At 42.4% G+C, this 27,639-nt stretch overlaps 1 protein-coding gene across 1 annotated transcript in view; it reads right to left on the bottom strand.

The window, feature by feature from the left end:
• Positions 1-1,262: 1,262 nt before the first annotated feature.
• lrmda (leucine rich melanocyte differentiation associated) overlaps positions 1,263-27,639 on the bottom strand; it is a 192,949-nt gene continuing 166,572 nt past the window's right edge. The window contains exons 6-7 of the mRNA XM_056435764.1: positions 25,403-25,487; positions 1,263-2,593 (exon numbers count right to left, since the gene is read on the bottom strand). Coding sequence (XP_056291739.1) covers positions 2,514-2,593; positions 25,403-25,487 — 165 coding nt within the window. The 3' untranslated portion in view covers positions 1,263-2,513. The remainder of the gene's footprint in view (positions 2,594-25,402; positions 25,488-27,639) is intronic.

Below are 27,639 nucleotides of genomic sequence, written 5' to 3'. Positions count from 1 at the left end.
TGTAGGTACCTTCTGTTTGCGCGTGCACACACACAGTCGAGGGGCTAGTAGAAGAGCCTGCAGTGCTACTATACCAGAATGTCACTGATCTGCTCTGTGTGCCATTGGTTCAGCCAGGAAGTTCCCAAGTAGCAGCAGCAGTGAGCAGAGGGTCAAGGGGCATTTCCTACAGGTAGATGGCTGTGGGTCACACCTCAATTTGTTCACTCTCTGTGATGCCGGGCATCCCATTCATACCTTCGCATGCACAAAGGTGCATGTCAAGCATACGTCAACCTGCTCTGGCACTCCACGCCCATCCCATAATGCAGTTTGTGTTGGTGTGGCAGCTCAGGATACGTCCCTGACGAGGATGAGAAGTGACACACACCAAACTCGGTGCGTCCCCCAGCCAGCTCCGGTGGCTCGGGGCCTGTCAATTCCAGCTCTGTCAGTGGCACTGGCTCAATGGCAGTGCCTGTGACACATGTCACAAAGTTTTAAATGTCTGCTCTTTTCAGCAGGATGGCTGGGTGCGCGCCGCAGCCAGGGGAAGGATGACATTTTGTGTGGTGCGGGGTGGGGGGGTGGGGGGGACTTGTTGTGGCTCCCCTCTTCCTATACCTCCTCGGGCTGTCAGCCCCAGTTTCCTCTGAGCATATCAAAACATAGACAAATAAACCTTGTCATTTTGAAACGCCGGCACTAGTGACCAGGCTCCTGAATGGCATGTCAGCTGGAATATGGTCACACGGTCCCGTAGGAAGTGGTGTATAAGCTCAGGCGAGCGAACGCGCATTCGCTCACATGCAATCTTCAAGCAAATACGGGCAAGAAATAAACAAACTTAGTGAACAAGCGTTGCATGAGGCTCTCTGACCTCGCTTTTCTTCTGTGGATGATTGACGTGTAGGACTGAAGCTCAACATGGCTTCTTTCAAATTACAAATACATCTACAGAAAACATCTCTTCTCAATCTCATCACTATGGTTTGTCCACCTATATGTCACCTCTAAAGGAACAGGTCGTGTAATTAAGCTTCATGACTTGAACCGAGATGTCAGTCACGGATATCTTTCATAACCACTTATGAGGTTGTAATTATGAGTCACACAGGGCTATTATAATGTTGATTGGCTCTTTCAGCTGTGTAGGCTGTACACAGGAAGAAATATGAATGTGTTGGACATTTAATCTTTATGAATACAGAATATTACGGTGGCAGAAGGACATGCCGTGAAGGAAGTGTCTTAAACTCTCGAGCAATTTGACGAGAGACACGTCAGAAAAAGTTTTATTTATTAACTTTTTACAATTTTATGTCAGAAATAGGACATCGTTCATGTCAACATTTTTGATTGGAAGGTTGCCTAACGTGAACTAAGACGCTCAAAGAGGCAGCAATATACATTGTTGTGATAAGGTATTACAAATCATAGTATACATTTACATTGACAGTGCATTGTAAAACCATAGTGATAATACAAATATTATAAAATGTAAACCTAAAAAAACACTCAACATTACATTTGATGCAATTTTTTGAAGATTATGTTTTATTCTTTGTTTACAATGTATCACAATGCAATGCAAATAATGAAGGCAATATCTCAGTAACAAGTCATTAAGTGGTTGAAGACACAGTGGGGGGAAAAGGAAAAACAACATTAAAATGGCACTATAATACATAACAAAATATATATTGTTCATTAATATGATAATAATATGCTCTTCATTAAAATAGTATTGGAATGTTTTCAACATTAAAAGCTGCATTTGATTCGTCTCTACATGTGTTAACATATACACACTATCAGCAGAAACTGAGCAAAACATCACTCGGTTCAGTCCGAGAAAAAGAATGAAACACATTTTGGAGTCTGCTGCAAACTAATCGAGATAGACCGAGCATGCCTTCGGAAACCCTGTTACGTTGTTCTGTCAAGCTCTTTGCAACGTCTTAATGTTTTAATCAGCGGGTATATGTGTGTTTGTGTGTGCCTGTGTGCGAGAAAGAGAGAGATGCGTCCATGTCAGGCCCCAGGTGTGTGTGACCGTCACCCCTTTCACCCTTGATTAGTGGCGGGAGTGGACGGATGATCCATCATGGCTGTCAAAGGAAAGGATACAATTGGCAGGCTGCGTTTGTCACTGACTGTGTGTAAGAGAACGAAAAAGAGAGAGACAGAGACTGTCGTTGCGTGTGTGTTGTGTGTGTCTGGCGTTGTGCGGTTGCTGATGCTTAGAGGCAATCATGTCAGTGGGAGTGTCATCTCTGACTCCGAGCTGGAAGCAGGGAGGCAGATGCAGACCCAGCACAGCAGAGGAAGCCGTCACTACGGGGCTGGATTACAAACAACAACAAAAAGCCATTCCTCTGACACAACTAAATCTTTTGATGAGGTTAAACATATTTTGTCCAGTGGGAGATCAGGTGGCTCGATTATCACCAGTCATTCTAATAAATAAAAGATTGATTTCTGTGAACAACCTTTGTCACTCATGTCCCTCTTTGTGCCTGACCAGCTGTCCATCAGAGTTGGTTGTTTCGGATGAAACGGTTGCCTTCTGAGTGCTTGCCATAGTAGATGGAGCGACACTTGGCGAATACCCCTAAAAACAGAGTGAGAGAGTCAACAAATAAATGAGAAAACATGCATCATCCAACATTTAAAAAATAGAAATCTATTTAAAGTGCCTTGAGTACCTTTTAAAGCGCTATACAAATAAAAAGTAGCATGATTATTTTTACAATTTGAATGCATTGACCTCCTTTTTGTCCTCGTAAGATCTTAAGGACACAGACAATATCAGATCATTTTCACTGAGAAATATTAAATGTAAATGAAAAACGTAACCGAAGGGGAGGAGAGGTGTTGCTGGGAAGGATGCGTCTCTAGAGAAACGCCGGTGTAGCCTCTGGACAGAGTCCTGAAAGTAACAAGCTCATAGCCACCTCCATCTCTTACAGAGACACAAACACACTGGCCCATCACAAAGCGACTACTCTATTATCAACAGACATGATATTTGCATATGTCCAGGTAACAATAGGCTAATAAAACCCAATAGACAATAGAGGAGTTGAAGAACTTGCTACGATATACACGTATGCACTATATTGCATGGTGCAACTGCAAATAAGTAGTCGTATGTATAATATATATATGTATAATATATATATATATATATGTATAATATATATATATATAATATATATATATATATCTTCTCTACAGTATGATCAGAGTAGGTTAAGCAAAGGTAAGGTCATTTAGGAAGCCACATGTCCTCTACGCAGCTCATAGGATGAATGCGAGATCGGCGTGCTTCCATGTTGCCGTCCAGGGAGACGGCTGCCCGGAGTTCTGTGGCCTGTCTGCTCTGACTCTGATGTCACAGCGCTCCCACTGCCACTTGATGAATGTGGCGGACTGCAGCTCGGTGTCACCTCTCACCAAATGAGGCAAGGACAAGTGGCATTAGTGCTGTCAATGATCCTCTTACAGCAGAACAGATACAGCTTTCACCAGGCTTTTTAAATAGACATCAAGTGTATTATAGCAGGAGGGGGTTGGGGGGGCGGGACGGAGACAGGGCGGAAAAGGAGAGACTTATGGGAGAGGTGGTGTCGCAGAGGGATGAGGGGTGCTCCAAGCGCTAAATCCAATCACATAATCCAAAGAGACATTGTCAAGGGCGGGGAGAGAATGGCAACTAAGTGACAGAAAGCAGAGATAGGGACAGAGATACTGGTGCCATATTAGTGCCGAGCATATTCTGATGCCACCCTCAATTCTAACCAAACCTGACACATCGCTCTCGTTCCCCCACTCTCTCCGACTCTTCAGAGTAGGCTGTACCAAGTCGCACATACACACATATACAGTAAGCAGACGTACACACAAGCACACACCAGTCCCTCGCAGCAGAAGTGGGTGTTCTGTCAGGCGGAGCAGCAGTACAGCAGCAGCAGCCCACAGGCCCGGGGACAAGCTCAGTCAATCTAAATCTGGACTTTGTAGTGGAGCAGTGCTCATTTCCCCTCATAGCCCAGATACTTGAGGTGATCCAAACACTGAAGTGTGAGTTGCTGTCACCTTAGATAAAATCCGGGACCAGTTCCATGCCTGCCTGCTTTCCCGGTGTGTGAGGGGTACATATATATATATATATATATATATATAAATATATAATGTGTGTGTGTGCATGTGCTTCTCTGACAGTGATGTGCATGCGGAGGGGGCGGGGTAAATTACAGCTGCCGTGATTTGCCCGGGGATATAGGTGCCACGGCTGGAGACTGGCCTTGACACCACAGGACTCAGGGTGTCTCACAGCGCTATGATCACATGGGCGCCAGGCCTTTCACATATTCACAACTTACCCAGCGAGAAACTCACTCTCTCCAGGAGAAGGGCCTTTAAAGCGATTACCCACTGAGGGACCAGAACCAAGACTCCTATAAGACATTACCTAGAGGGGCTATATTTGTAAGTTGCAACCAAAGCCTCTCCGAGATAACCTTCACAGATGAAGGAACTAAAGCTAAAGGCCCCTCAAGTCTTCACACTCTGCTGAGCTCGTCACTAGCCCGTGGGGACTGAGGAGGATTGGAGGGAACACATTCGGAAAATCTCCAGCACCAATCAGAAAGCTCTGGCGGTGTGTGACCTGTAACTCTCCAACAGCTTTTTAAACAAGAAGCTATAACTGTGATCAGAGGGGAAAAGGAAGAGTACATTAAAGGACAAAAGCAGAACAAAGAACAGAGATGAGGTCGGTCTCCCAGTGGGTGAAAAAGTGCCTTAAAAAGGGGTCTCTTCATTTTCTGTGCAACCTGGACCTCATGCTCTGGATACACTGCAGCACTACATGAAGGAGTGTGTTTTGTGCATAAACACACTCCAGTTCACTGCATTTCCAATCACAGCGAGAGCTCGCTCTTATTACGAGAGAAACCAGAGAAAGATGGGGTGGTTGCAGACACAGAAGGGAATAACTAAGCCAAACTCACTCTTACATAACGCCTTCTGAGGCCACGCTCACGCCTGTGGGGTATCGCCTGATGAACGGATACTTAATAACAAGTGGTACAGTGCCAAACCCAGTCGTCGGCAATATCCTCTGTGTATCCTAAACTGTGGATGAGCAAACTTGAATCAACACCCACACATCGCAAAGCCACACACACTTTTATGTCACGCACACAAAAATAGCACAGGGTGAGAACAGTGGGAGCAGCCATTAAAATGACAGCTTAACAAAGTGATGCGGCGGCTACTGTTTCCATCATGCCCTGGTGGAGGAACAACCGGGCCTTTGTTCTGCATATGTCACGCGGCACCTTGTTGTTTTTAAGGGGAGCAGCTAACCCTCTTGTCTTTATTAAAAGGCCCTCCAGTCTATGTCTTGTGTCTTCCTCTCGGTGAATGTTGCAGTGTTAGTTCATCTTCAGACAGTCTGGTCTTTTCAGAGCTGATTACCCAAAGCATGTGTCCTCTCTGCGGGGGCTTGATGGGCCATTCTGCCACAGTGTGAGGAAGCCAGCTGTACAAACCTCCACGGTGCTCAAAACACATATGGTGAGAAAACTTTTGGGCTTTTTTCTTGAACATATCAATCGTTCAGATAAAGTATAAGGTCACGGAACCAATCAATGCAGACAACGTTAGACTCTCACTCAAGTTCTGACCAAAGACACTTTGTTGCGTTGTTGTAAAAAAATCACACTTATATAAAAACAAGGGTTTAAAAGTCGTTGAACAATACATTATCTGTGATTTAGTTTATGAGATTTCAAGGCGTATAGCTTCAGCAGTCCAGCTCTTGCTCCTGGTTCTAATAGACTTACTTTCAATTTGTGCAGAAAGTCAATGCACCCGTCTCCTGGGTATTGAAACAGATGTATATCCCCAGAACATGTGTTAACACGCAATACTACATTTTTCAAGGAAAAATAACACATTTTTTACAGGCATTCCATATGCCAAGAAAGTTTAAGTTGAGTAAAGGTTGAAATGAAGAATACATATACCTTTGGGTACCTCTTTTCATATTTTAATACATGCCAGGAGTGTGGGTTGTAAAATATCTGGGTATTTTTCTACCTAAACTAAAAGACCTGTCAAAATTAAAAGTCAAGGTACAGATTAGATCAAACGTAGTAGTGACAATTATAATGATAAATGATAATAATAATATTAATGATTATGCTTTCTGGGCTGTCAACACTCGAATATGGGGCAGTGCTCTAATCTGTCACTGGTAGTGTGTAAACCAGCCAGGTAGTGTTGTTGAGATATGGTAAACTTGTCAGCACTGCAATCCTAATAGTAACTATTATAGAGATTCCACAGTCAAATGTACAGATATGCACTGTACTTCTTAATTTAAAACAACTGAAACATGTTTATCAGGTGAATACTTTGTACATATTGATTTTCATTAAGGTTATTAAAATTCAAGTCAAGCACACTACAACCAGGGCTTCTGTTCGGGTTTCCTTGCCATATAAATCACAAAGTCTGCTTCAAAACTCTTTTTAATCAGCACACAAATGCACCCCCCCCCACACACACACACATACACACACACACATACACTTACAAGGCATAGCGAGGAGGGAGATGAAGTGTGTTTAATGATTGTTCCCTGCATAAAATCAGCGTGACTCTTTTCAAGGGCCATCAATATGTCACAAAAAGACACATCCGACGGATGTAGCTTTTAACATCAAGGGTATCTATTTTCGGCATGAATCCACTCGGTCCACTCCTTGTGTCTATCCTCGCTTCTCAATGACTTCCACTGGTTATTCTTCTCCACATTTTGTACTCTCTTATTTGCTCTTTTTGATTTCTATTTTCCCTTTCTGAATTACTGATTTTAGCAACCTCTGCAACACTGTCTCACCCTCTACTTTGACCACTTAGCCGACAATTCCATCAGTGCTGCCATCCATCAGTGAAAAATGCAATGAGAAAAAAAAAGGCAATTAACAAGTCAATTACACTTTCTGTATTATCTCCGAGGGCTGAAATAACACTGCCGGGCAGGTGGGGGATGGGTCAGATGGAGCTGGGGGCAAACATCCATAAGAGTTGGTTCGGGAGTGACTTATGAGCTTGGGGCGTAGGCTGCTGTGAGCCAGAGCTATTATTGTGGACACGATCCATCTCCGGCTGTCCTTTTATCAGTTCAGCCCAACGTCATGAGATGGAGTCGCCACCTCCTCTCTATAGGGAGGCCTGCAGATAGATAACACCCCTGCGTCCCATAAATCAACAGCCAGTGGACTGTGATTCAGCCCACTGATAGGCGAGCTGGCACACACAGCACATTGCCATGGAGATGAATTATATTGTTTCACTTCGTAATGGTATGCGTTATGTACATTAGTATGTATAGGTTTGCTAAATTGTATTTCTTCTTGAAATATTTTGAAAAGCCACTCATTGAATATGGGAATATGTCATCAATCACTCAGTCAGTCTGTCTGTATAAAAAGCATCTGTTGCAATATTATTTTGAAATATTTTATATTACTTGATTTACCAAATGTTTGCTTCATCCTCTGTTGTACTGATTTGAACCACTCCAACGATGACATAGAATTAGGCTGTGACTGTGATTTAAAACAAAAAAAAGTCAAATTCTTATGATCTACACTTGATTTTTATTGCTTTGAAAGGGAGAATGATGTTTAGATGGTCAGGGATTTGGTTGTGTAATTTGGGGGAGAGTGAAGGAGAGGGTAGTACTGAATACCAAAAGAAATAGAGCAAAGAGAAAGTCACTGAAGTAAAATGTATTGATTGATAATGTTTATGATGCTTACAAAATAAATGATGGCTTGATACGACACTTTTACACTAAATCCATCTTTATCTGTATTTTCTTTACTAATAGACTCCTCTATCAATAGAGTAACCATTTTAATGGCTGAGGTGTCACCTAACTCTCTTGGGTCTCAAACAAAACTCCCGCGTGTAACTTTGAAAATTAAAGTGACATTTGTTCTCTCCCAATAAACAATATTTAGTCCATTAAACATAAATAGCTGTCAATATGATGCATGCCCTGAGCGCAGGCCTTCCCTGTTTTCCTCCTGGCTGTTTACTGGGGCCAAACAACTGCAGCGCCGGCATGTTCTCAACTTCAGCTTATTGATTACACTTTTAAATAGCTGCCATATAACCCTGGGACATCAGGAAGATTAATTTGTGTCAATGTTCATCTGTAATTCATTAGCCATTTATACTCTCCACATCCACACAGGCGATCAGGGAAATGTGCCCCATTATTCACCCAGTCAGAGGCTGGGGAGAAGCTAGAGAGAAAGAGGGATGGAAAGAAGGCGGAGATTAGACTGCATCCAACAGAAGGAGTACTCCAAGTGTGCACCCAGGACAGTATGAATACTAATAAATGCACGCTTATATATAGTACACAGTGACAATTTATAAAAATATCAGGAAAGGTAACCACTATTTGACATCCACTGCAAATTGATTATAATTTGCAGCACTAGTCAAGCTCCCATGATGATATGCATGTCTGACACAAAAGAGGTACACAGCATAACTGTTACCTTCTGTGTTGACAATTGATGAGGCCCTGACGTCAGAATTTCTAAATACCCGCCTGCCATGCTGTATACTTCCTGTCAGTCAGCAGTGGTTAGTCTTCTACCAATTAAAATCATACCCTTGTTTCTCCATCACAGAACCAGCACACATGTAGACACGTTCTTGGGCTTTAATTCATTGTGACGTACTGTGTTTTTGCAGCTCAAACTTTCATTAAATTTCACTTCAGGGACCGAATGGGATAGAAAAGAGATGTAGCAACTGTGTGCATGACTCCGGTACAAACAATACTCATACACAAAGGACCAACAAAGGTTACCAAAGAGGGAGAGTGTTTGTTAGATGGAGAGTTGAAAGATTTGCCATTGCCACAGGCTGATGAGCTGTCAGGGGGAGGTTGCTGGGTCGTGGCTCAACCAGCTCTGATCAATACCAGGTTGATTTTGCCACATGATTCTCGTGCAATGGACCGCACACTTTATGTATCGGTTATATTTCAAGCTTATCGGTAACATTGGTTCACCTCTGAAAAATGACACTCCATCACTGTCAGTTCACTAAATGGCTATAATCAAACACTTTAAATTGAGGCTGGCATTATTCATTGATGGGTGAATTATAGTTAACCAGATAAATGCCTATCAGTCTTTGTACTTCCAACTTGTCAGGATGGGAAGGAAATTGAATTCTGGGGCACATCAATTTTGACTGAAGAAAGAGATTACCGTTGTGGGGGGTCTAATGAAAAAAAAATGGTGAAATTAATTTCAGTGACATTTATTCCACAAAGAGCCAGGAGAGAATACTGGTTACAGTAGCTCTGGAGTCAGGAGATAAGACGGAGAGTTGTTTAAGGCGGGAGATGGAGACGGAGATGGTTTACAAAGTCCTAAATCCCCTTGGAGCGCCTTTCTCAAGGCATCCAATACCATCGAGGCAACTCACCGACAACACCTTGCATACAATAAACCTTCTCCTGTAAGCACATTAAAGACAGGTTGATTATTTACTGCTGGAGTTATTGAAAGGGTTCGTCTACCCTTAAGGGCAAATAAAACCACTAACGATGCCAGTAATCATAAGTGCTCATTTTCTCTGTCAACATGTGGATCACAAATCACCACGCATGCACACAACACACGGCCTGACACTGATCGATTGTGTTCTTCATTACACCCAGGATTTCTAATTAAAAGAAAAGCGCAGATAAGTGGTCGAAACCTCTGACCGAAATAGAAGGAAAAAGTGAAAATTGCAATTAGGGGTTTGGCTGTGTTCGGTAATGGTGCCGTTAATAAGAGCGGCTGGTGAGTCACTCAATGAAGGTTTAATCACTGAGACAGGATTCAATAACAAAAGAGCATAATATTAATCACCAGAGAGTGATAACTTCACTGTTCATCTCTTTGACATTGGAGGAAGGGATGAATTAATGATGCTCGCCATCCGATCACATTAAATAATAATTATCAGGCAAAACAGCATGAAAGGGACTGCATAATGAACCCCATTGTCAGGTCAATTACAACCACATAAAACTGTTCAAAAGGAAGCAGCTTGTTACTAGAAAGCCACACTAGAAAGGACAGCAGTGGCTTTATCACTGGATGGTGCCGGGCGACCTATTCCCTCTGATATTGGGGCTTAAAACGTGTTGAGGGGTTGAACTACAGTTAATACTTAGAGGGCACAGGAACTCGATGAAAGCTGTAAAAAGCGAGAAGAGTTCAGCAAGGCGTTCAACAAGGAACACATTGGAAATTGGTAAGCAAAAGATAATTGACATGACAATGGCAGTATTTTGCCGGCTCTAAAGCAATGTCAGTCACTAAGTGCCGTGTTAACTAAACTCAACTACGCAGACGGAGATGGACTTCACGCTTCAGTGGTCCAAATGGCACCTTGGTACCTGTCAGTGGCAATTTCCATCAAAAAGAAGATGGATAGAATATTTTGCCACCAGAGAAACTGCTGCTCGAGTTGTACACATGTATAAACCTTGCAGATGATTACGGTGCAGATTGAGCAGTATTCTTTTCCTTCATTACACCATGAAATTGACAATGGTTGTCTTATGAAGCTCTTGCTTAAAGCATCAGGTTGTCCTCTAGCTTCTCTTCTCGAGCTACACATCAATTACTGCACGGCTGCTCCCGCTCTGAGAAACTCTCTTAAACAAACAGCATGACAACCTGCAGTGTGACACATATCAATACTAATCCGACGTCTTGTTCCACAGTCGCTCCCCTCAGACCCTGGCTGGCTGCACCTGCCTGACCGGAGTGTACTCCTTCACACCTCCTTCCCCTGCAGACATCAAACACTTATTACTCCCCGTCCTTGCCCTGCTAACTGACTGGCTCGTCTTGGCCACACGGGGACCCCATTATTAGAGTCATTTCAGTGCCCATCCTGACGCCTGTTAGGCAGTTCTCTACCTGGGGCTCCTGCTCCCTGTCTGCCCGACTGAGTGCCTGGCCAGGCAAACGGTGATTGGACATGACATGGTGACAGAAAACAGGGGAGAAGGGCACGAGAAATAAAAGAACAGAGATGGCAGAGTGAGGCGGACAGAGACGGGGAGAGAGGAAGGTGGGTGTGTTCGCCAGGGCCCTTGTGGCCATGGTGGGCCTATCAACACGTATGAGCGTTAGCCAAGAGCTGCATGTCACAATGATGGAGGGGCTGGATCACTCACATCAGAGCTTCATCTGACTGGAAGATATCAATCTCCAGGCCTAATCCAATAGGACATGGTCAAATATCCTTTAACATTGCTCTCCCACCCTGCCTTTGTGTGTCCCCTGCCTCTGTCTGTCTCACAGCTGAAGATGTGTGTCACCTTCATTGTTGGACCTCAATCGGCCACATTCATTTTCACATCCCATTTCCTCTGCCTCTAGCACTGACAGTTAAAATTATGATGGACTAAACAGTATGTTGACGTGTGGCATTTAGAACAATTTGCCACTATATGTGGCAAGAACAAAATAAAGGAAAAAAAGTGCAGATCACATGATATGTGCAGTGTCAAGATCAGGGATTCTACCTTAATGTTAAAAAATAGTGGAACAGAGGGAAATTAATCCGTGTGTATTTTTGTGTATTTATGTTGTTCATGATACGCATTTTGACGTCATTACAATGAGGCGATTGTCTGATGGCTAAAACGGGCAAATTTACAGAAATGTTGATGAATGTGTGTTGTTCCTATAAATATAAAAATGACAAATAGAACAGAAGATTTACAGAAAATATATAAATGGCCGTAAGCCTGCACATAAACCAAAATATATTGCAATTGTTTTTAATATAAGAAGTAATGAAAATGGTATTCTCGGTGACATCATACACTGCTCATATTTATGGTTGTGTCAAATAACAGGCCGTCATTTCCAGCCAGAATTTAAACTAATGAACCTACAGTAGCCAATCAGTTGCGAGGCAGAGGTGATGATAGGTTTGTGTTGTGTGGAATATGTCATACTCCTCTGGCCTCCCTGTTCCCCACTCAGACGGATGGCTCCACTGTAACTCTGCTTCTCTTAATTAATATGACATATGCAAAGAGTGAGGGAGGGGACAGAGAAATGGAGGTACGAGGGAATGATTAACTGTGGATCTGTTCCTCCTTGTGAGAAATCATTTTGCGTCTACTGCTCTCCCCAGTCCCCCCTTCCTCCTCTCTTCATTTCCATCTCCCTCACTCTCTTTTCTGTGTCTCTCTTTGTCTCACTTCATGTCTTTCTGTGCCCTCCCCTCTCTTTCTCTCTCTTGTATGCCTTTTTCTCTCTCTCTCTCTCTCTCTCTCTCTCTCTCACTCTCTCTCTCACTCTCTCACTCTCTCACTCTCACTTCTCTCCTCTCGCCCTGACACTCTCGGACTGTCCCCAACCCCCTGCACATCTCCTGACAGGTAGAATAATAACGCTCGTACATCACTGCCCCGAAAAGTCCAATAACCTAAATCTTCACTTGCCACACACCTCGGGACTCAATTACTTTATTGACATGTAATCTTCATAAGGGGAGAAATATTGAGCATGTAAGGTCAGCTGGTTATGAAGACATATTATCATATTATCTGCATGAGTGTTGTAGGGGCTAGGACCTGACAAAGCTAATTATAATGGTACATGTTTCAGAACTCAGAGCATATTATCTGCTTGGCTGCTTGGTTGAGCCACAGCTGAGGTATAGAGGATAAGGGGATGAGATTTCAAACCTAAAAGGGGATGGATGTCATCTCAGGGCATGGGAATTAATGAAGCCAAAATATTATTGACTGCACATCACAGCGCTAATATCTTTGATTTGTTCATTGTATCTGTCAGGATTAGCTCGCCAAAGTCTAATGGCTAACAACATATTACAATACAAACTGACCAAGGAGGCAATCTCTATCACTGTACAATAATAAGAAGCCATTCCTTCAAGTATCATGTAAAAAGTGCAAATAAGCTGTTATTGTTGTAGCTTGAGCCGTTCCTCCGCCTTAATGTCATAGTGGGTTAGTGATGGCAGGAAGGACAGATGCCCATGGCTGTGTTATCGCTTCTCTCCCAAGGTTATCTTAATATCATACTGCCTGCTACGTAACGCAAAAACCATAACACAAGCAATAGTCCACCATATTCTACTGTTGGTACACCCATAAAACAATGTATTCACCCTCTTACCAGGAGGTTACAATGCAAAGGAGAAACGATATAACCACACTGGTTATTTTAACCTGAAACACATGGGCACAAAAAAACACTTGACTAGCCTTGGGCCATTGCATCTGAGGGTCACAATGTGCAAACACAGAAACCCACTGCCAGACATGTGGACATGTTCATTTCACTTTATCCAACATCATGCCCTTTTCGCCTTTCTTTGTTGTCCAACCGTCCAAATCCTTCATTCAGAACTGCTGCTGCAGAGGACGCCTAAAATGGTGTGGAGCAGTTGGCAAGCACTGCCAAGGGTCACGCATTAACACTTGCTAATGGTGTCAAATGGAGAGACATATTTTAGCTTTCTTTTGAGCGTCTGCAGGCACTTAGCACACCAAATGATGGAAAAGTTTCCAAAGTTGTCAGTTTTATGATGATATTTTTCCTGTACTGTTCCCCTGCATTTTGTAATGAAGCACATATATTACAGCAGCACATAACAATCTGCACAATCAAATAATTACATCTCTCTGAGCAGATACGATATGATTTGATGGCTAACAATTCTGAAGGTTTAGTTTGAGTACATACTTATCCTGAGGGAGGGGAACGAAGCAAACAGCCTTTTAAATCACAACAATCTGGGATAAATGCATGTGTTTGACCAAAATGACTCAATCAATCCAATCATCTTGCGCTGGAGCGACATAACATGCCAGCAACTATCTGTGAATTAAATAATGATGGTGAAATAACGTGTCTGCTCATACTGATGACAAAGAAACTTGCTCCATCTGTTTAAAGTAACTATGGCAAATCAAAGTGACAGATTAAAAGGTTGTTTTGGACTTCCTACCATTATAGTGACCTTGCTCTTTTCATTGGTTGCGCTAGAATGTTGGTATCAGTACAAACATGTATGACCTGCAACTCTTTATATTTTAAGAGGGATTAAATTCATGTTGGTTCAACAAATTCGCTGTGACACTCATATCCACTTAAACACAAGACAAGCTGACCCACACATCTGCGACACTGTGTCTGTGTTTGGGGCAGCTCGGACACTGTTCATTCGGTTGGATGGTCAATGCAGAGTGAATGAAAGCCCAGATCCATAGTACTGAAATCCCAACATATAAAATAATGTCCTTCTCCTCTCTTAACAAGCAGCACATCCAAACAAGGCTTTCACACAACCTGATGCAATGAATACTCTAAATGGCACTTAATGTGAGCTCTGCTGATACTCTGACAATAGTTTGTGTTCAGACATCACATCTTAGTGTCTCCGAATTGTATATTGATGCCGAGGCAGTTGACAATAAATCACTGGATTCACCAGTGAGTGATAAAACAGTTTAGACATTGGCCCAATGGAAATTGCCGTAATTGACAGATGAGTTCAGCTCTATCCACCACAATAGCTTTGGAGCATTGAGGATACCTGGCAATGAAACTGTGTCTGTGTGTGTGTGTGTGTGTGTGTGTGTGTTTGTTTGACGTATTAGGACCTACAATACTCCAAAGAAACAGTGATTGCAGTCATGTCTACTGGACTACAATTGACTATACGTGCACGTAAATTATAAAAGTTCATATATTAATACGAGTAATGCACTTAATTTAGCTTCTGCATTGCTTTCAAAAAAATATATATATATATGTTTTGGCTCGAAACAATGCATTGTACAACTCACTTGAAGATGTAGAGCTCATCAAAATAAGTAGTTATAGTGATTGGAACAATTATACTTAAGTGAGTGCATGAAAAGAAAAGCCATGCGTCAATGTTGCAGTTCTCATTTTGTTTCTTTTTAAAACATTTAGAGGAATTAACAATTTTATATAAAATGTTATTTCCAACCACACCATAATTAGTCATGACTATTCATGATTCAAAAGCCCCACATCTCTATATTTGCTCAATGCAACATGTGCAATGTCCCATATAACTTCAAATCATAAACAACTATTTTTGTCAGAGGACATTACAGTTTATTGCAACTTTGGACTTGTGTTTGTAATTTTGGCCATAATTATGGATGATAATAAAATAAAACTAACCAAGATAATCAGAATGATCTGGGAAAGAGACACTCCTGCAACAATGAATTCAAATGGGGCAAGACATATGAGCAGTGAAATGATGAGCCAAACTGTAGGTTTAAACACCCATCACTGTTTCTAGACCGACTTCCCAGGTTAGCAACGTTTCAGGCACATTCACTTTTGGCAAAACTATACAAAAATGGATTAGATAACTTGGGCAAAAACTGTCCGCTTGCCAAAATCGCTCAAGATATTTACTCCAAAGTGTTGCAGAGTTCCCAGATGCCAGCAACAAACTTTCTGAGTACAATGTTTAATTAACCATCAGAACTACTGGTCAGGGGCGTCTGTCGCTCAGTGGGGTAAGGGGGTCGTCCTGCAACACCAAGGTCGTCTGTTCGATCCCCGCTCTCCCCATTAGTTGCAAGTCTAAGTGACCATGAGCAAGGCACTGAACGTTGCTCCCCGGGCGCATCACTGCAGCCCACTGCTCCTTAATAACTAAGGATGGGTTAAATGCAGAGAATACATTTTGTTGCCTGTGTACCGGTACTCTGTGCAATGACAATAGATTGAATCCAATCCAATCCTACAAAAATAAAACTGGGATCATCCTTAAAGATCTAGGCAAAGCTCCCTGTGTGATTCTTGAATGTATGTATTTTAAGGAATCTGAAGTTGCCTACTTTTCAAAGACATATGTGTGCTTTCATTACTATGGAGAAAATGATCACGATTGGGATTAGATCTTCTGATGCAAAATATGAAAAGGTGTACAGTATGTGATACGTCTATGTAAAGACAGTACTTACAGTACTTCACCGCAACTTTGGCACTTGCTTTACTAAACATTTCTATAATTTATGGTGTAAACTTTTGTCTCTATGCATAGATGTGACGCTATGCACTGATTGCACGTGTGTGAATGTCTGTCGACTCAAAAACATTCACCTTGTGTATATACACTGTACTACATGGTTAACCAGGGAAATTGCCCTGCTTAACCATGTCATGTGGTTGCCTGTTGGATCCTGTCTGCTAACAAGGCACCACTTTATTGAACTCTTTAAACTATCACTAGTGGCCCCCGTTCTCTCTGCATAATAGTGAATCCATGACACGTTTAGCTCCGTTACGATCCTGTGTTCCAGAAAAGTTTGGTGATGTAGCACAGCTGTTAATCCTACTATGAACTATTCATACACTCTGTCATATTCATTGAATGTATTTTAACTCTAAATCTGTCCTTCTGTATACATTACATCTATTGCACCTGTCCATCCTGGATAGGGATCCTCCTCTGTTGCTCTCCTGAAGGTTTCTTCCCTTTTTTTCCCCCCTGAAGGGTTATTTGGGAGTTTTTCCTGGTCCGATGCGAGGTTTTGGGGCAGGGATGTCTATGTGTACAGATTGTAAAGCACTCCGAGACAAATTTGTAATTTGTGAAATTGGGCTATACAAATAAACTGAATTGAATTAAGCCAAGCAGAATGTGTTGTCAACCAGCATAACACAACATGTCCACCAAGTTAATTGGAATCTAATTTGTTGGAGCCATTAACCAGACTAGACTTAAAGCATGTTTTTATTTTTTATGATTACTGTGTGAGATCAGTTACCCTAGAATTACGATCTACAGTCTACTCAAAATATTATTGATTAAAAACACCCTGATCAAGACATATGACCGTTCATAAACCAACAAGACAAATATGTTTATCAGGTATTCAAGATTCAAGATTCAAGATTCAAGATGTTTTATTTGTCACATACACACACAGGGTGTGCAGTGAAATGAAAGTGGCAATGCTCAGCAGGAATGTGCAAGGGCAACAAGTACACTATTTACAAATAAAAACACAATATTTACAGTAAGTGTGTGTGTGTGTGTGTGTGTGCTAGAGGGGGCAGTTGTGTGTGTATGTGGGGGTCCTGGGGGGTCGGGAGTTCACATCTGATGGGCCTGAGAGAGAAAAAACTCAGTCTCTCTCTCTGTTCTTGCAGGCGTGACGGAGGCGCCTGCCTGACCGCAGCAGCTGAAACAGTCTGTTGTTGGGGTGGTGAGGATCCTCATGATCCTGCCGGCTCTGGTTCTGCACCTCCTGGTGTACAAGTCCTGCAGGGTGGGGAGTGTAGTTCAATAGCCAGTCTCAGCACAACGCTCTACTCTCTGAGCCCTGTCCCTGAGCGGAGCAGTTGCCAAACCAGGCTGTGATGCTTCCTGTCAGGACTCTCTACAGCTCCAGAGTAGAAGGACTGAAGGATCCTCTGGGAAACTTTAAATTTCCTCAGCTGCCTGAGGTGGTAGGCGCTGCCTTGCCTTTCTCACCAGAGTGTCTGTGTTTGTTGACCATGTCAGATCCTCGGTGATGTGGACTCCCATATATTATACTCACCTCACCACAGTAGAGTAGTTAATCCCCCCCAGTGGTGGACGTCCTGTTGTGTTGTACCTCCTAAAGTCCACAATCAGCTCTTAGTTTTGGTGACATTCATGATGAGGCTGTTGTCCTGGCACCAGAGTGACAGATCACAACTTCTCCAGGTAGGGCCTTCTCGTCGTTGTCGGAGATCAGGCCCACCACCACTGTGTCATCCATAAACTTGATGATGGTGTTGGAGCTGAACCTGGCCACACAGTCATGTGTGAGGGGAGTACAGAGGGGGGCTGAGGACGCAGCCTGGGGATCCTGTGTTCAGGGTGAGGGTGAGGGTGTGAGTGGTGTCCACCCCCACACCTGTGGCCTGTGTCAGGTCAGTCAGTCCAAGCACACACAGTGGGGTGTTTCAGTCCCCAGCTCAATCAGCAGCCAGCAGTCTGGAGACTATGGTGTGTTGAAAGCTGAACTATAATCAATGAACAGCAGTCTCACATAGCCCCCCCTCTGGCTGTCCAGATGAGAGAGTGTGGTGTGCAGTACCTGGGAGACAGCATCATCCGTGGATCTGTTTGGGCGATAAGCAAACTGCAGCGGGTCCATGGAGGAAGGGAGGAAGGCGCAGATGTAGTCCTTTATCAGCCTCTCAAAGCATTTCATGACCACCGAGGTGAGGGCCACCGGTCGGTAGTCATTCATACATGCTGGAGAATCACATTCTGTTCACTTGCTGTGTCATACAATATTAAATATGAGATATTGTGTATCTCTGTGTAAACATCACTGGTAAGATACAATAATTACAAAGCTACAATGACTTATTGAGGCCTGATCCTATCCCCTTTAGCATGACAAGTTGTCCAGCTTCTGCCGGCATGTTAGTAGCTATTCATTAGAATGAAGGGTAGCGAGCGCCCTCACACAGACAGACTCCGCCTGCTCACCAAGCTATTTGTTTCAAAGGGCACCGACACAGAAACTGGTGGAGCCAACATCCATCCTGCTGTAAAAATATCCAAAACCATCTGGCAGCTAACCCCCATCCTAAATTACTATGATGGACTCCAACCTTTGGAACCTATAAAAGCTACAAAAACCTACTTCTGACTTGAAAGTATGTCTCAGTTATCCACAACCGCAACAACAAATCATGGTGGAAAATGAATTATAGTATAGCTGCATTAGGAATATCAATTTTAGCGCTGATTCAAGCAGTACCTTTCTACTTTGGGTGATTTATGTTTTGCTACATGAGAATGACCAGTGCAACTGGGAAGGAGACCAAAGTCCAAAACACCAGTGGTGTGTTTTTCCAGCTTGGCAAAAGCTCCTTGTCGGTTGGTCTGACACATCGAGAGTAGAAGCCAACGTATTGCCTCAAACTTGCGTCGTGTGTCTGAGCAAGTTTTAAAGAGGGAGTCCAGTTGGGTTTGTATCATCATAAATAACAGGCTTGTCTGCAATGGTCTTGGGCGGTAAAGATTTAGTAGGCTACACATTTTCCTGCTGCTGAGAAAACGGTTAAAAGTTTGTAATCATCATATTTCAGTTGTGATGGATTGAGGAGTTCAAAAGTGTGATCGTTTGCTTTCAAAATGCGTTATGTCCATTATAAAGAATTGGACGTGTTCTACAAAAACTGTGACGTTCGTTGAGTTTGTATGATTAATAAGGTTTATATACAACATGTCAAATTGAATCTATGGGACATCATAATGAGATTATGAATCACTTCAGTCAAAACAATTCCAGGATACTTTAAACTTGACTGTGAAACAGCCTTTATTAAAGCAGACTATCAGAGATAGAATATTTACTTTTATACCACGAGTAAGACAAACTAAGAGACACATATCCTGAATTGGCTCAGAAGCTGACAGCCCTATCTTTTCCCTTCACGTTTTTGCTGTATGCGTCCGACATCAGTTTAAGAACTCAAGACACTCCGGAGACTCTATCAGCTACATCAAACAGCGAGGTAAAAACAATAGTGTCACTGATATCTCCCAAAACCTAGCACAAACAGAATTATTCACACACTGTGAGCGGAGTACCATCTAATAACGGAGAGATAATGACACTTGGTGGATAGCAGCTTTCTCAAAGCAGTTTAGAGCTGGCACGTCACAGTTCGGCAGTTAAGCCTGTCATGGAAGTTGAGGAGGTTACCCCGGCATTTTAATGTAACCTGCTTCGGAACGAGAACATGTAGAGGTGATTTCCCGGGAAGTAATAAAAAGGACAGGCCTGCCTCCGAAAATGAGCTCTCATCACTTTGGATGCGAACAGTGTAGTGTTTTGTGAAGCCGCTGTAAGGGATCGCAGGCCCAGTTTGCCTCGTCCCGTTTCCCATCATCCATCTCCATAGGCCGGATTTAATGGTTATTCATGTTGCCGAGCCAATCTACTCCTGGGAGAAATAATATCAAATCATCTGACTCGCATAAAGGAAATCCTGTCCTCCCACACGGGGAATATACAACACTGTGATGTACAGCAGGAGCTACCCCGCCAAAGAATAGATTGATGGGACTGTATCTTCTGGTCCTTGTTCATTTGAAACAAGTCTCGGTTACAAAGACGTTTATGGAACAGGATTACAAATTAATAGGAAGGACGGTGCCAAGACTTACACACACGCAGTACATATTAATGTATTACAAATATATGTACACAAGACCATAGTGTGTATGAAACACATTACTTGATTTTTTAAATTGTTTTATTTTAATTTAAAAATGTTGATTATATTCTGTAACTTACTTATTTTAGATTGAAATACTTAATTTCAAGTAAAAGTCCTGATTTCACTTTGTCAGTTGAATTTCTTTTTTATCAGCAAAATGTGCTTAAATTATTACAATAATTTATATGTAAGCAGCATTTTAATATTTTTGAAAATAATGCTAGTTTTAAATACCTGATCACATACATATATATATATTTATATATATATATATGGAAAATCTTATTCTGAAATATGAAAAGTAACTGGTAACTACAGCTACTAAATATATATAATGGAGTAAAAAGTAAAATATTTCAGAATTATGGTGGACTAGAAGAATAAAGTGGCAGAAAACTATACTTAATTACAGTAAATGTTTTTTGCCACATCCCCCCAGTGAAGTACAGTATTTTATACATACGTAAGTAGTGCTTGTGTGGGTTGTTAGGTTCATTCAAACAAATAAGACCATCGATTGCAGTGTTTTCATTTATGTGTAGGGAAATCTTACAGTTACAAGAAGCCAATCATAGACACCTCATCAGCTCACAAACTGGAAAACATTGCAAATAAATTTAACTTTCATGCCGTGGCGAGTGCTTGGGAAACATTTTTTATGATCTCTGTACCCAGGAAGAGGCCACGTCTTTACTTTGTCAATGCACCTCGTAGAGCGTGCTTCAGAGGCTCACTCGACACATGCTCATGGCGTGTAGCTGGCAGAGAGATCTGCATATATCATTCTCTATGAAATATTTCATCAGCTGTCATTTCTCGGTGCTGAACACATTCATTGTAGTTTGAAATAAAAAGAAGTTTACAGAAAGCAGTGATGCAACGGGTACTTTGGGTTAGTGTTGTGGAAAAGCGTTCACTTTGTTCTTTCCATATGACTCGTTTCAGTTGTGTGGGGCCAGTGCAAGTCTTTGTGTTTGAGAGTGATGTTTATCAGGGGACAGATCCTGCTGGTAGAATCATTACGAGCCTGAGTGAAATGTCTCGCAGAGCACGTACATGTGTCTAATGGGAAACGTCAAAAGGTGCTCTGTCTTTTCTTCCCACGTTGCCGAGGGGACATTTCCATACTCACGGAACAAGCCGAGGCGGTCCAATGGGAAGATTATCAGCCGAGAGATGAGAGTATAAATTAAATCATTCTACATACTACAGAGTGACATCAAACAGAAAATAACAGAGTCACTCAAGATAAGCATGGAAAACAACTCCACCGCCAATAAATCAGATGCATGAGGTAATCTATCAATTAATTCACCAAAACCTTCTGCAAACAGTGACACATGTGTTCACTGTAAATAACAGGACATTATGAAAAGTTAATATGTGTATTGATAACAGCGTCCGATGCATGCCGTTATGAAATAATTTAATCAGCTGTGGTTATTAATCAAGCAAAACTAAACTGACATTAGGCAGCTGTATAATGGTTTTGACGCATACCATTTTTTTAAAGCCATCAAACGTACTTTTAATTTGACTAAGTGCATTGTGCAAAGAACATTAAGTCATCAGTCAAACCAATGACCTTTCCCTTCATAATGACAATAGCTAAGTTTCAAAACTAGCAGTTTAGACATCCATTAGTCATGTATCCCATCCAGATGTCTGGTGGAGGAAAGGAGGGGAGGAGGAGATAGCAGCAGGTGTAGATCTCTCTAAGCCCAGCTGAGCTCTAAAAGGCAGTGCTTAGCACCCACAGCTCCGTCATCTGGCCTCTCCCCTGTCTCCGCCAGCCTTTCGACAGCCCATTCCTCATCATTTACCCCTTTTTGGCAAAGCCCAGAGCCCTTCTAATGGGCTGCTATGAATGCTTCCAGATGTTTGTTTATTTGTTGTGCAGCAACTATAAAACAGTTTACTCTTAGTTTGGATCTGTTCCCATTGCTCCATTTTGGAGCGAATGGGAATGCTGCAGGAGTCGCGGTGCAGATCACCCTGACATGTACTGAAAGCAAACCGACAAACTCATGTGAAACACCCCATGGGTGTCATCAGGTAGGAGTTTTCTTTTTTGCTTTGATGGCAGCTTTCCTCCTGGGATTTTAATAACAGTTGTGCACCATTTAAGATACATACATACAAAGTAGCTGGAAGCAGGCCCAGAACAACACGATTAAAAGGGCCCAGTGCTCACACTGTACGGCAGATTTCAGGCATTTCCCTTCATCTGTTTACTCAACTTGCACAAATATATTCCTTTCATTTACTGCTGTCACGGCTGAGGGATGGCCTACTCAAATTTAAACTGATAGCTGTACAAAAGTAGCACATTTATTGAAAAATACTGAAGGAAATTAATGGGATGTCATTAAAAACGTTCTATGTGTACATGGATATCAATAATGTCTGACGCATCTTTTTTCATACTTCTAGACTACAGTTAGAATTAGATCTATGACTTGTGAATCACACTTTAAAATGTGATAGCCTGGAAAAATGCTGGTAATAAATAACCCAGCACAATGTTTACATGTCATTGGCTGTGGCCGAATTGTATGGCATAGGCCCGTCTTCAAGTAGACACACTTTAGGCTGGGACTCCATGTTGGACTATTAGATTTAGAGTTGACAGTTGGACAGTACTAAGAGTTAGAGCCAAGGTGACAGTAGTGGAGGATCCTCAGGCCTCTCAGCCAGACTTCACCAAGATACACTGGAGCCCCCACCGTCCTCCTTCACTTTGTCTTTCGTCCAGCTCATTTTTAATTCCGGTCTTTTTTCACTGTTTAACGCGAGTCCTGTTACTGTCTTTTCCTCTCTCCTTCCTCTTACCTCTGCTCTGTCTATTGCTTGTCACATCTGGTCTATGAAATCTTGATTTCACTACAAGAACAGCACACCTTTGGCTTTCATCCCTCCTCTCCCTCCCCTCCCTCCTCCCTGCCTTGTTTTACTCCGTCTCCTCCAGGTTGACTTCTCTGGTTCTGTCCTTGGTTTCTACCCCTCCTTCTCCGGGCAGTGACCTGCCAGCGATGCCCTCCTTGGGGAGCTCCTACATGCTGTAATTACCTCTGGCACCCAGGCTCTTGGGCTTCCACACAGGTGACACAGTGGAGGGGGGTGGGCGCAGAGGGTTGAAAGGAGGAAAGGGAGGTTCTTTCCGAGCAGCCGGCAGGGCGATGTCAGTCGAGATCTGCCTGCTACTGCGGGAGTACGAATAAAACGAAACAGTCTCCCTTTGTACCCCATTAAAAAAGCCACTTCATTAACAGTTTAAAACAAATACTCTTACAAGCACACAGCTTTGTTCTTAGAAACATTTCAGCTGCTTACTGAGGGTGTAATGATTCCACATCCATGGCTAAGGAAAGTATTTTTTCTATATATCGTGAATTGGTATGATTCAATATAGTATTATGTAGCATAAGTGCCTTTTATCTCTTATACTGGTGGTTTCTCAGCACTACAGTACACAACAAAATCTGTTCTTTACAGAACAAGAATAACAACATTTAATATCACTGAAACACATAGCACTACATCAAATCGCTCAGCATATTGTTTACATGCTGTATTTAACTCAATGCTCTGAATTTCAGAATTATCTGAAAGGTTTGTGTTTGTTGTAGCACTGCTTTGCCACAGTGTTGTTGTCTTTGAATGGGGATATCTCCAACACGTACAGAAAACACAAGTATGTTTAAGAAGTGTAAATAAAAGGAAGAAACAAAGAGCTGGGGTAAGGGCTTGAGGCAGGGACATGAAGACAAGGTGAAGGGCGAAAATGAGGGCTTTGTTATCTAAGACTGCAGCACTGCATCATAAAAATAACAAACGGAGTCTGTCACGGCTGTTCAGATCTTAGACGATGGGGAACATATTTCATGTCAGATCCTCTCACCTTTAAATGGACTGTTCTTAGCCAGGTCTACTTTTGACAAAGCATCTTACTGTCCTCATATCCGGTGAGAGCTGCCACCATTCACGCTCTCACAACATAGATCTGTCCTTGACACCAGAAACGAGGGGTAGAGATTATCCTTGTTGACCTGTTGTCGTGTGATACATTTCTCCGGCCCAAAAAATGACCTGAGACAAGTGGAGTTTCTTTTTAAAAGCCGGAATCTGGATATACTGTTCTTTTTTCTGGTTGAAGATGCTCCACACACCTAACTCAGCCAGTCAGGCTTACGGGAGTTTGATTCACTGTGAACTGCACATTCAGGATGTTAAAAGACGAGACGAGATGTCAAGCAATTCACAATAAAGAAAACCTACAAGAATATATGTTAATCACTACCTTTTAGTAATAGATGAACTGTAGCAGGTCTATTATCTTGTATTAGCCCATCTGGCATTTAAATTGATGGCAAATGGTTGCCAGCGCTACTTGTACTCTGTGGTGACACCTATGGTGACAAATTATCTTTATTAAATTATAATTCTTAAAATAGCCAAAGAAATGTATTTGGGTAGTCCAATGACACAAACTAATGAAATGCTCAAATTGTACATGCACTTGACACTGATACAAGTGTGAGTATCTGAGGATCCACATCAAAAGCAGGCGGTGACCTCCACAATTATATTTAATGAATGCAATGCATTAAGAGTGCAGCGTTTGATGCTCAGGAGTTGCTACACAATTACATTAACCGACTACACCGGGTCAACATGAGGCCTAATCAATGTCTAGTATCAACAGATCAAGGATGCTTTTTATATATGTGCTGTGTGCTCCCACGCATACATTCAGATCAGCGTTAACCTCCATTACTCAGATTTATTCCCACCATCAACACATCACAAAGATGAGATGAGATCAATAAGAATAGATAACATAACTTCAGTGCAGTCTCAAGGCCAATAGATTCCCACTCTCTGCAGCTGTTTGGGTTATGACGTGTATTTGCATAATCTGTGAGCCTAGGTTTTGATTGGATGTATGGCAATACATTGTGTCGCTTCATGTTTACTTTAAAGAATATCTGAACGGAGGCATGTACAAACCGCCTAACTGAAAAGGTTATGAAGTCTAGAGGTCTTTCTTATTGCCTTACCTTTGTGGTTCTTGGCATCTCTGGATCCTCGGGGTAGAGGAGTGTAGGGCAGTGGGTGACTTTCAGATCCAGTCTCATTAGGTGGCTAGGAGTTAGGAGACAAACAAAAAACATGAATATTTAAAGGAAAAAAGTTTGTTACTGGAGCTGAATGTGTCATACATCCTTAGGGATTGGTACAGGAAATGTTGGAAACACTTCACCTGTTTTATTGCATAATGTGGCAGGTCATGTTTTATTGCTTCTCACGTTTTGAGGAGCTTTACTCCTGTCTTTGATGATCTGATCTACGACCTGGTTAGGGAGGAGAGGTCTTAACATTCCCTCAGTCGTGACCTCCTGCAGTGGTCAACAAAAGGGTAGATGTCACTCACTCTGAGCAGCCAAATGCAGCACGGTGTTGTAAAGGCAGTCCTCTCTTAAGAGAAGACATGCAATTTCCACTTTAACTGGCGACCTCATTTAATGAGACATAATTGAAATGTGAGATAAATATGTGCATAGATACCTGGCTGCAAAACAGGAAGAAAGGCGATTGATTATGAGCAAAGTCAGTGGTTCAGGCTTAACAGGCAAGTGCTGCTATAAGACAAAGAGAAAACCGAGGCCTGAATATCAGAGCATGCTCCCGAACGGGTCAAGAGTTTCTTGTGGTGTTGTTCTTTCGTACACTCTCAAGGTCCAAAACATCATCTTCCTTCCCTTAGCCTTTTAGGTAGTGGAGCAGGCAGGCAGTTTATCATGACCCAGCGATATCCGATGCCTTTGCAGAAATACTTTCCCTTTCTGCAGGAAGGAATTCACTGGGTCTTTAATCATCGCAAGGGACTCAACTGACAAATACATATTAGAGATGGTTTGGAGCTGCATTTTTCCCACTTGTATTGTTGTTCCTCTACATGCCCATGCATAACCTTGAGAAATGGAATGGTCTGCACTGTTAAATGGAGCCATATTCTTCATGGGCAAAGAGAGCACTGTGAATTGAGAACGATCACATAATGTGCTTTCAGATAGCATCTCTGAAAGGCATTAGGCCTGGCCAGCATGTGTGTCACATTACAACAAAGAGGAAAAAAATGGCGAAATAAGCTTATTCTGAGACCTTACTACATATGCTGGCAGATCATGCTTTTGAAAGAAACAGCTTGAAATAGAAATATTGTTTTGACAGCAGACCTGCTTCCTCTGGAGTGGCTGCAGCCAGTTTAGAAATATCACAGATCACTCGTGTACACTGTTCTTGTATGGAATGTGTAATGCAAGAAGTAAAACAACCCCAAATAAGAACATAGTGTGCTCAGTAAGTTTTTCCTGTATCCCCGGAAAAATAGATATTGAAATAGACCAGAAAGATCCAAAATTAACATTTACCAAATTGCCTTTACCACTACTAATTTTTCCATTTGGTTTTGAGGTTATAACTGATAATGGCTGTCTCTCATACATATTCTGAGCTAACAGATCAAATCAGCCGTGACAAATTGTGAGCCCTCTATTTGATCTACCTCCATGCTCTTCTGAGCCACCACGGTGGTGTTGCGCCCCTGCTTGCCTCATTTCCTGGCCTGCTTGAAAGATCACAAGCCAGGGCCTCTTCTGGCCTGCTTGGCCCCAAAAAGCCCCTTCTAATCCTGCTGCTTGCTCACAATTAATCTTCCCAGTTGCCACATTATTAACAGCACCACCCACCGACTATGTTACGGGGGCATTAAAGGAGAAGGAGGAGAGGGAGGACCGCTGCGGTTAGTCGGATACTGCATAAAGCCCTAGGCTGCTTTTAGTCCTATGGGACTTTCAGTGTTACCACCCACCCGGTCCCCGTGCTATGCATGACACCACCACTTCACCTCCCCAGTATCTTGCCTGCTGATCAAACACCCTGTCCATTCAACATCTGTGTTTGTCACTTCCTGTTGTATCCAGAACAACCGTTTCACCCCACCCACAGAACATCAATCAGCCAGCTTTCTCATGTCCTTATCCTCTCTTTTCTCCTCTCGGACCTTCCTTCGTACTCCTCAACGTCCTCACTCTTTCACTTCAGACGACGGCCCGTCCAGAGGAGGAGAAGCAGCGATGTTTATGATGAAATAGCACTTGCTTTGAGGATCAATAGATTGATTTTTGAGATAATTTCAATAAATTATACAGTTGACATACAAAGGGACTATAAAGATGGACTATGAGACTAGTCTTTGCGGACCGATGTGATGTTGTTGACACTTAATTGTCAT

This window comes from Pseudoliparis swirei, chromosome 17 (genome assembly GCF_029220125.1).
Source record: "Pseudoliparis swirei isolate HS2019 ecotype Mariana Trench chromosome 17, NWPU_hadal_v1, whole genome shotgun sequence".
NCBI classification, from domain to species: domain Eukaryota; kingdom Metazoa; phylum Chordata; class Actinopteri; order Perciformes; family Liparidae; genus Pseudoliparis; species Pseudoliparis swirei.
This window is presented reverse-complemented; position numbering and strand designations above follow the sequence as displayed.